At 39.7% G+C, this 10,773-nt stretch overlaps 1 protein-coding gene across 2 annotated transcripts in view; it reads right to left on the reverse strand.

Annotated features, from left to right (window-relative positions):
- pomgnt1 (protein O-linked mannose N-acetylglucosaminyltransferase 1 (beta 1,2-)) overlaps window positions 1-3,523 on the reverse strand; it is a 16,077-nt gene extending 12,554 nt beyond the window's left edge. Inside the window, exons 1-4 of one of the 2 annotated variants that reach the window (XM_015394317.1) lie at window positions 3,395-3,523; window positions 3,113-3,306; window positions 1,758-1,860; window positions 1,332-1,447 (exon numbers count right to left, since the gene is read on the reverse strand). In XM_015394317.1, the coding sequence (XP_015249803.1) occupies window positions 1,332-1,447; window positions 1,758-1,860; window positions 3,113-3,232 (339 nt within the window). In that variant the 5' untranslated portion in view covers window positions 3,233-3,306; window positions 3,395-3,523. Of the gene's footprint in view, window positions 1-1,331; window positions 1,448-1,757; window positions 1,861-3,112; window positions 3,307-3,394 lie in introns of those variants that run through there. The other variant, XM_015394318.1, reaches the window with a different exon arrangement.
- Between the last annotated feature and the right edge of the window lie 7,250 nt (window positions 3,524-10,773).

Raw genomic sequence — 10,773 nt, forward strand, 5'->3', positions numbered from 1 at the left:
ATGTTACGACTTTATTCTCGTAATGTTACGTTATTCACGTAATGTTACGACTTCATTCACGTAATGTTACAACTTTATTCTCATAATGTTACGACCTTATTCTCGTAATGTTACGACCATATTCTCGTAATGTTACGACCATATTCTCGTAATGTTACGACCATATTCTCGTAATGTTACGACTTTATTCTTGTAATATTACAACCATGTTCTCGTAATGTTAGGACTTTATTCTCTTAATGTTACGACTTTATTTTATTCTTGTAATGTTACAAAAAAAAGAAAATCTCTAGCCTGGCCCTAATACTCCGTCGTAGCAAACAGCCAGTAAGCCCACCAAAAAAAAAAACAAAGCCAAAGATGGGCTGCATGACACTGAACCGACTTGCACATCAGCTGATACCTTTTATTGCTAAGATTCAGTGCATGAAGCTAAAGACCCAAAGAGCAGAACCTTCAGCCCCACATGGAGTTCTGCTTGGTTCAGAGACTCCTGCAGGCGTGTTTACAGGGGCACATCCTGGTCAGGAGAAGCTCCTAATAGTTATCCAAGGTTAAAGATATGATGAACTTGGTTTTCCACCATAGATCCTGACCCCATCCGACCTCAAGTGATTTTACGTCCAACTGCAGAACCCCTGCCACAGATCAGGTCTGCCAACCAAAAGATAAGGAAGCTGCAGTGCTCCAGTGTCAGTGCTTCAGGTGCCATGCATCTGCTTCAGTGACAGATCCTTCCTCCCAGTAGTTGTTTAGAACCATCACTGCCTCCAAACAAACTCAATCAGTGTTTATACATCTAAGCTGCTATTGACAATTTTTTTTAGCTTAATTGATTAATCTGTTTATTTTATTTTTTTTAGATGTATTGATCAATAAACTGATAGCTAAACATTCCTTAAATAAAAATTTATAGTGTTCAAACCAGGAAAAGCTTAATCTGTGAGGAGTTCTTGAGCATTTTCTGTTATAATTACTGTTTTGAGTGGGTTGCTCTTTTAGCTAGTAGCAGATTCTCTATACTCCAGTTAACGATTAATAGATTTTTAAGTTAGTTGACGATTATTTCAATAATCTAAATTAGTCCAATTTACATCCCTTCTGTTTTCTAATGTCAATTTTATAAATGCATAATTCATGCAGCTTATCTCTGAGCTCTTTTGAAATGTGCCTGTTAGAACATGAGAATAACCAGAACAACACCTCTGAAGTCCAACTCTTTAACCCAAATTAAACCCGACTAAACTGGGATGTTCCATTTAATGGAGAGTAGGGCTGTGAGGGTCGATAATCTGGATGTGGGTCCAATGAAGTCACAGCGGGTCACTCACCGTGGTGCCATCTACTGCCACATAGACCTTAGAGCGGCTGGAGTACACCTCGATGTCCAGGACTTTGCGTCCGCTGGCCTGCCTGCGAGGAGTCTCCATGTTTGGAATCACATCTTCTACAAGAGCAAAGAAGATCAGCAGAGTTAAATCTCTAATAACGACATAAGAGGTTATTATAGATGGAACAATGATCAAATATATACAACACTTTCAGCTGATAATGTCAAACAGAAAAATCAGGTCTTTCTGAAGTTTGTTCTTCAAAAATGTTATTGCATTGCTAAGCTTATTTTAAACATAAGTGTTCTGAGAATGACTTAATATATATTGTAATCATTACCGGTATATTATATTTAAGTTATCCAGGGGCAGGGTTTAACCATCATACAGCAGGAATAAAATAATAGACTGGAGGCCTTTTCTCACCATATTCCTGAGCTGCAGCTTCTTCATCAGCAACCCTGCGGGTGTCCAGGATCAGCTTAATGTTGACGATGACGGTAATAAGGAGGAACAGCACCGCCCCGGCCTGAGGAAGGAAAACGCATGGATGCACTGTTTAAACGCTGTCATTTAACCAGGTTCCACCCATTTCCTCCCTTAATTTTTCTGGTTCACTTCTAAAAACAAACCAAACTATAATGTTCATTTTCATGGTACGGTTTATATTTTAATCCTTTATAGGGCAAGTTACCATTTTTTATCCTTTGCATCCCCCTTACAAGTAGAGTAAATCCCCCACCCCTGTCCCTCAGTGAGTTCTAGAAGCACAAGATCTATATCCAGCCATTCAGCAAAGATACTGCGACATGGCTCTACATCTTATTTTGGCATTTGACCAATTAGATGAGCCCTTGAATGATATTTTACCTACTGTAAATTAAGTCGGGAAAAAAGGTAAAAAGCTAAACGAAAAGTTAAAAAGTAAAGTTAAAAAGTTCATAAGCCTAGTTAATCATTACATTTAGGTTTATAAACAAAAAAAATGTAAGGGCCAGCATTAATCAGCATTAATGTCTTTCAGTCATCAATGCACACATTCAGCGACACACAGGAGCTCTTCCAAGCTGGGCACTGTTTCATTCACAACACCTGTCCCTAAAGGTTGTGTTGTGTTTCTTTCACTCTCAGAGTGTTTTTCATACATTTCTTATAGAAGCACTTTTATTTTTCTTAATATATTGGGGCAAGTTGCCCTTTCTTGTTATTACATTGACATTCATTTTTACCATCAAAATAGCCATAGTTTTTGAATGTTAGAAAGGTAATAAAGTATTTTTCTGGATTCCAATAACACTATTGGCTAGAAATTTAGATTTTCAAAGTATTTCACTGAGTGCCCAATGAAGGGTTAATCTATTTCACAGAATTAGGAAGCAAAATAAGCATAAAAAATGTCAGATCCCCCTTTAATTGTACTTTGCAGGATTAAGCTCAGTTTTAAATAAGCTTTGGACTGGAACTGTGAGGCAGACCTGCAGCAACAGGTTTGTTTTGGAGTCCAACACAGTTTATCCTGCAGGGAAAATAAAGACCTGCTCCAGGTTCAGATGCTCTATATCAGCGTTCTGCAGGTTTAGGTCATGATCAGCCTTTACCAACTGATTTATGTCCAACAGAACCACCTACTGTTCAACAAGTGTCTGATCCAGGTTCTAAAACCTTGAAGGCAGAGATCTGGGTTTAACTGAGCTGCAGAGAGCTGATCTCCCTGCAGGACATTTTACTCTCGCTTCACGCTGATCAAACGGAGCCCTGCGGACAGAAGCAGAGCCACAGACCTGACAGAACCTCCGGATGCTCCTCCTATGGGTCAGACGGTACTTCCAGGTCAGGTACCAGCTCCTTTGCTGGCGCGGGATGAACGGCTTGGCCCGGGGATTCGGGGTCCAGGTCTCCATCCCGGAGGGTCCTCCTCAGATCCACAACACCAGCCCCTATCAGACTCTCAGAGGGCCCGCCGTCACATGGTCACCTGGAAGACAGAAGGTCAGGGAAAAGTGAAGCTAACGGCAGCTTGAGAGGAAGGATGTAACAGCGGCTCGGTTCTGGTGAAAACTCACAGGTTCCTCTCAGAAGGCTGGTTCTGGTTTCTTCATGTCAGAGTCAGCATGAATGAACAGAACCACAAGAACCCTCTGAAGCCTGCAGCTGCATGATGGTTCCTGTGGGCTCTGCTCCTCATCTTCTGTTTACTTCCGGTGGGATGCTGCTCTGCTGCCCCCTGCTGGCTGGACAACATAACAGCAGAGAAAGAGGAAACCAGATATGCTGTAATTCATTTAGTAAACAGTAACATAAAGAAACTAAGGTTGTTTACAGTATTCTACATTTACCATTTGAGCAGATAGCCTCTTAGTCTTCAGTTTGGCCTTTTTTTTCTGAATTTACAAGTATTTCCTTTAAACTACAGGCTTTAAAGGAGCATATACAACCTTAAATCCATTCCATTTGCACTATTTTAATATCTTTATGGCGAGAACCAATTTTACCTCAAACATTATTTTCTCGCACATCTACATTCTGCTATTATACTGCTGTTTATAATGCCCTTACATCCTTTAGTTATTAATTTTGAACACTTTGATTTTTTGGTCATTTTGATCATGAGATTTGTCACATTCTCATATTTTTCTTAACATTTTACCTCAGGAAGATAAAAGTTATTCAAAAAGTTCTTCAGGTTTTGAAAGTGCTGTAGAAGGAACACATGTCAGGTGCAGTGAGTAGGACTTTTGTGAGCCAAAGAGGGTCTGAAGGAGAGAAGAGGAAGGAAGCACAGAGCTGATTGGCTGATTCACCATCTAAACAGTGGAAGAAATTAGAGGAAATAGCTGAAGTTAGTTGAAGTAACCAGAAATGGGGAGGAATTAATTGTTTTTCTGTCATGCTAAAGTTTAAACAGAGAATCTAACCCAATAACATGTATGTGGGTTCAAGTTTTTACATTTGGGAATTTATTCCTCTGAATCTTTGCTGTTTTAAATGTGAAAAGTTTGGACATGTTGCAAGGTTGGAAAATCTGTTGGACTATAAATAATGTAGGCTACAGACGGAGCACCCCTGAAACATTGTAATTTTGAAGGTGAGTATGTTTCAACTTATCAGGTTTGTGTGTAACTATGTAGAAATATGTCAAATATACAGAAGCAGCTAAAACATAACCAAGTCAGGCAAAGACGATAACAGAGGCAATCAGCTCTGTCTGCCTTGATGAAACAAAAGTAAAGATGGCATCCAAAGTTCATCTTAAAAGGCCTCCAATACGCACCTGTCTGCTCCTGTGTGCAGGCGGTGGATGCTGTGTGACTTAATTCAGATGACACCGTTTCAACCCACCTCCAGCTCCTCCTCCACCATCGTAGCTAAAGCTGTCATTCTTCCCAGACTCTTACTGCGTTCCCTGTCTCATCTCAGCCGGTCTGGCAGGAGACCGCCATGTTGAGCCTGGTTCTGCCAGAGGTTTCTTACCAACGGGGAGTTTTTCCTTTCCACTGTCGCTTCATGCTTGCTCATCATGCACAGGTTCTCTCAACCTATGTTATCCAACTGGACTTCCATCTTCCAGGTCCCTGAGTGAAGCTCTAGTATCAGCTCACGCAGTCAACTGGATCTCCCCATAAAGTTCAGCATACCGTCTCGCTAACCAGCAGTCTACAGACTGGGGTAGGGGGGGACAGCCCTATTTTTTGCTCCTGTTCATGCATGTCTATCAAAATTAAGCGCCATGTTTCCTGCCGAGGTCTGAGCGCCAAAGACTAAGTAATTGTATCAATAAATTTCTCCTAATTGTCTTTCTCTTTGTGTTTTTCAGATTGAAATATAGAAAACAGTAGTAATGCTATGAAAATATTCAGTTTGAGATAATCTACTAATATTTTTGCCATTCTCACATTACTTTTTTAGTCATTATGAATTTTTTGAAATATCTGTCCTTTCAGTTTCTTTTTTATTTACATAAAAATTTAAAATATTAAAATATATATATTTTTGTCAAGATGATGTATTAAGAATTCTACTATTATTCTACTACATTGCCCAAAATGAACAGAGATAAAGACTCAGACTATCAGCAAGCATAGGTAGAAATCAATTTCTCAATAAAACTGGTGAATTGCAGCAGTTCACTGTTTCCTAGTGAAGCCCAGCAATACATGTCATATCACACTTTTTCCCCACATACTCATAAAGACATAAAACAATGACAAGACTAACATATCTGATAATAAGCAATACATTCATATCATTCTGGGTCAGTTTAGGGTTTGAATTAATGTGTCATCTAATGTTTGATCTCCTCATTGTAAATAATAATGCTGGGAGTTTCCATTTAATAGGAAATGGGAATTGAAACTGTCTGCTTGAGGTAATTACCACCAGGACAGTGCTAGATATCTTTATGGTGCTACACCTCCATGAAAAGAGAATATATATTTTTTATTATCAAAGATGCCAAAAAGCTGGACGATGACGTGAGTCTCTCTCTCTCTGTTGCTTTTACACAGATTTTCATCTATTCCAGCTTTATCAATAATCTGTACTCTGGGTTAACAGACAACAGAACTAGACAGGTTTCTGTTTAGAGCTCTATTTAAAAGCATTTATCAGCTCATTATTCTAATGCTGATGCTATAGCTTGGTGGGTTTATTTGGGATGATCCAAGTAATCGTGTTCAGACAAGCAGAGGGTCAGAGCCAGGGAATCCAAGGTTTGGGAACCGGTTCAGGCAGGAAGAATAACTAGATGAAAGAGAGAGAAAAACAAAACACAAACCAAAAGCAGGTTAGGAGTGTTTAAGCAAATGGCCTGAATGTGTTACCACTTGGAGTAGACAACATTCTGACGCTGTGCAGGTGGAGGTCTGTCCTTAAATGGCTGCAACTGCTGATTAGGGTGATGACTCCCAGGTGAGTCATCACCCTAATAATCTGACTAAACCGACACCATCAGAGATGTTTAAAGGTTATTCAGTTAATCATTGTTGTGACTTCATGTTATTTTGTATCTAATTAAATAAATTTGTTCTGTAATATATTGACACACATACAACTGGCTGTAAGTTAGAGCAAAGGATAAAGTGGGATTCAAGCTCAAATCCTGACTCTGCACACATAAGGAATACATTCACAACAACTTCCACCCAAAATATTATTTATTAATAAAAATAAAATTCCAGGTCAAACTTACTTTAGGTAAAAAAAAAATAAACTTAATTAAACAAGTGAAACTCAGCTACATTAAATAGTTACTTTTTACACATAGAAGAAAAGTGGGTTTTGTGTTTGGAAAAATTGTAGTTTTTGATGATCAGAATTAATCAAAAACCAAAATGGTTAAGCTGGAAATGGTGTCCTATATTTTGCCAAACTGGTACCTCTGTTGATCATTCTTTTGAGGAATGATGAGATAATTTTTAGCGATGTTTAGGGCAGCCAGTGCCTTGGCCATTTCTACTAAGAAAGAGAGTGAGTGGGGGTCTCAAGCCTTTACAGCCGGCACAGCAGAAGGCCTCACATGGCACCTGACGCTGTCCTTTTGTGAGTGTCTTGAAAGGGGCATGCAGCTTCTGGTCTGCAAAGCAACATGCATCCATTTTCACCATTGTTTGAAAATGTATATCATGGCTTATAACATGACATAGCTCCCTTTTAGATCTAAAAATAGAAGTGCAATTCTTGGTTTTCCGATCTAGCAATAGGTCCTCCAGCCATAAGGTCTGAATGGCAAAGAGACTGGAATCCTATAGGCAGGAAAAGAGTTTATTTAAAGGGTTTATTCTATTCTCTCCAATGGGTTGTCTCTGAAAGACTTCAGGCACATCTAGAAGATACCTTCATTCTTATCTATAAAACAGTATATGTTCTCTAGAGCAGAGGTCTTCAACAGGGGCTCCACAACCCTTAGGGGATTAACGGAGGTACTGCATGGGGGTCGCGAAAGTTTTGGTTGATTAGACTTTTTTTTTATATTCACCCCTGCAATTTTTTCCACTAATTGAAATGTCTTTAAATACACATTAACATGAATTTAACACACTGTAGTAAACAGATAAATGGAGGCAGGAGATGTCTTTCAGTCATCAATGCACACATTCAACAACACACAGGAGCTCTTCCAAGCTGGGCACCGGTTTATTCACAACACCCGTCCAATAAACCAGGAAACAGAATCAGAAATACATTTAAGACCCCTGCTCTAGAGGTTATATCTGCATCGGCAGGTCTGGCAGAAAATCTGACTCTGTTTCACGCACACACAGCTACAAGCATACATACATACATACACTGCTCACAAAAAATTAAAGGAACACTTTGAAAACACATAAGATCTTAATGGGGCAAAAAAATCATGCTGTTTATTATATTGATATGGGCTGGGTGAAGTGTTAGGAAAAAAAGGATACCACATCATTTGATGGAAATTAAAATTATCAGCCTACTGAGGGCTGAATTCAAAGACACCCCAAAAAATACAGCGAAAAAATTATGCGGCAGGCTAATCCATTTTGCTGAAATTTCATTGCAGCAACTCAAAATGGTATTCAGTAATTTGTATGGCCCCCACATGTGTGTATGCATGCCTGACAACATCAGGGCATGCTCCTAATGAGACGAGGGATGGCATCCTGGGGTATCTCCTCCCAGATCGGGACCAAGGTATCACTGAGCCCCTGGACAGTCTGAGGTGCAACCTGGCAGCATCGGATGAATCGAAACATAATGTCCCAGAGGTTTTCTATTGGATTTAGGTCAGGCGAGCGTGGGGTCCAATCAATGGTATCAATTCCTTCATCCTACAGAACCGGCCTGCATACTCTCGCCACATGAGGCATTGGGTCCTGGGTTCCTCCTGGTGGGGAGGAACCCAGGACCCAATGCACCTGCATAGGGTCTGAAAATGGGTGTAAGGATTTCATCCCAATTCCTAATGGCAGTCAGGGTGCTACAGGCAGCATAACGTTGTCCACAGCACCTTCAGACCCTTTCACATCTGTCACATGTGCTCATGGTGAACCTGCTCTTATCTGTGAAAAGCACAGGGCGCCAGTGGCAGACTTGCCAATTCTGGTGTTCTGTGGCAAATGTCAATTGAGCTCAACGGTGCTAGCAGAGCAGAGGGCCCACTAGAGGATGTCAGGCCCTCAGACCACCCTCGTGAAGTCTGTTTCTGATTGTTTGGTAAGAGACATTCACACCAGTGGCCTGCTGGAGGTCATTTTGTAGGGCTCTGACAGTGCTCCTCCTGCTCCTTCTTGCACAAAGGAGATACTGGTCCTGCTGATGGGTTGTAGACCTTCTACGGCCCTGTCCAACTCTCCTGGAGTAACTGCCTGTCTCCTGGAATCTCCTCCATGCTCTTGAGATTGTGCTGGGAGACACAGCAGACCTTCTGGCAATGGCACGTATTGATGTGCCATCCTGAAGGAGTTGGACTGCCTGTGCAACCTCTGTAGGGTCCAGGTAGCGCCTCATTCTAACAGTAGTGACAGTGACCCTAGCAGAATGCAAAACTTGTAAAAAAGAATCAGAAAAGATGAGAAGGGGAAAAATGTCAGTGGCCTCCACCTGTAAAACCGTTCTTGTTTTGATGGTCGTCTTGTTGTTGCCCCTCTAGTGCACCTGCTGTTAATTTCATGAACACCAAAGCAGCTGAAACTGATTAACAACCCCCTCTGCTACTTACCTGACCATACAATATCCCAGAAGTTTAATTTACTTGATGCTATATTAGAAAGTCTTCCTTTAGTTTTTTTGAGTAGTGTAAATAAATAAATAAATACATGAATACATGTAAAGGTATAATATATATATATATATATATATATATATATATATATATATATATATATATATATATATATATATATATATATATATTTTTTTTTTTTTTTTTTTCTATACTTGTTATTCTAGAATATGTACTTCCATAGCAATGATAGTAACGGGTCTATTGAGAACCACGTGATGGTAGCAGAGATTCCAAAAGTATCCAAGTATCAACCACTGACCTCTATTTATTCACTGGATTGTTGATAGGCAAGGTGCTGTGAAGTCACCAGCCGCCAAATTGGTACTCCCTAGTTAGACCGGTCGGAATGACAACAATACGTGCGCTACACCATCGAATGATGATGATGTTCTCATTTTCAGGGGGCTTAAGACTTAAAACCAAGGTAAGGTCATCAGTTTGACAGACACTTGCTTTCATAGCATTAGAATATTACTGTAATTTATGGTAAAAATAATAGGCACATCACATTACATATTCTCTATGAAGTCTGTTAGGATAATTATCATTGAAGATGTGTCTGTTTATTACACCTTGGTATTGGCTGCTTTTTGCATTTCAGAACTGATGTTTCCGAAATAGTTAAATCTAATTAAGACAGTTCCTCTGTCTGGATATACAGTTATAAACTTCATTCTGTATGTGGCAAAGATTTAGAAAATGGAATGAGAGCGGTGTCCTTCAGCTAAGTTTAATATTTTGATCAGGCTGGAGCCATGATGTCTAATCATCTGCTAACGTGTATGATGTAAAATAAGATAATGTGGCAGACTGGAGATGTATAACATGCCTTTTTAACTGTTAATTGGGGTCACTTCCTGAGAGGTGAGCCCCGAGGTGAGCAGCTGCCATTCTGAAAACTCTAAGCAATTTCTCTGATCTCAGTAAGAAAGCAATCTATATTAAAATTTGTTGTCATGTCTTCTGGTTATTTAATGCATATAAGTTATGAAGTGTTATTTAATAATTTTGTCCCAAGTGATCTCTTTTCAGGGAAAAGAACCGGAGAGATGCGTCAAGGTGCATACACAGAGCCTATCTTTAACAAACGGGTCGAATGATGGGGGGGAGACTGAAAACAATGTGTTCTTAAACAAGCTTTTCAAAGCACTTCATCATGATGGAAGTCAGTGTGACAGGCCGGTAGTCATTAAGTGAGGTGACCTGAGGCCTTTTTGGGACTGGAATGATGGTGGCTTCAAGTCTGCCACCATCATGACGTCATACACACTCCGCTTTGTTTTAAAAAAATATAGATATAAAAAATATAACCGCGGATGTCTGGGGGATTCACCTACATGTTATGAATGCTGGCGTACCATAAATGATAACTTATGAACAGTTTAGTTTGTGCCTTCAAGTCGTTGCCTATAAGAAGACGTTACTTGGATATAACCTAACAGAATATATTCAGAACAGCTCTAAACGACACAACACTAATATGGGTAAGTAGAACATGATGTAATAACGTTAAATCAAGGGCCCATTGTAAAAAAAAAAACAGTGTTCCCCTTTAACTGAGTTAAATTATTAAAAAGGCAAACCTTACAATTTGATAAATTCAGAGATGGCAAAAGTACTCACTTTCCGTACTTGAGTAAAAGTACAGATACTTGTGTTAAAAAATACTCTGGTAAAAGTGGAAGTACTGAT

The sequence above is a fragment of the Cyprinodon variegatus genome, unplaced genomic scaffold, assembly GCF_000732505.1.
Source record: "Cyprinodon variegatus isolate N-32 unplaced genomic scaffold, C_variegatus-1.0 Scaffold680, whole genome shotgun sequence".
NCBI classification, from domain to species: Eukaryota; Metazoa; Chordata; class Actinopteri; order Cyprinodontiformes; family Cyprinodontidae; genus Cyprinodon; species Cyprinodon variegatus.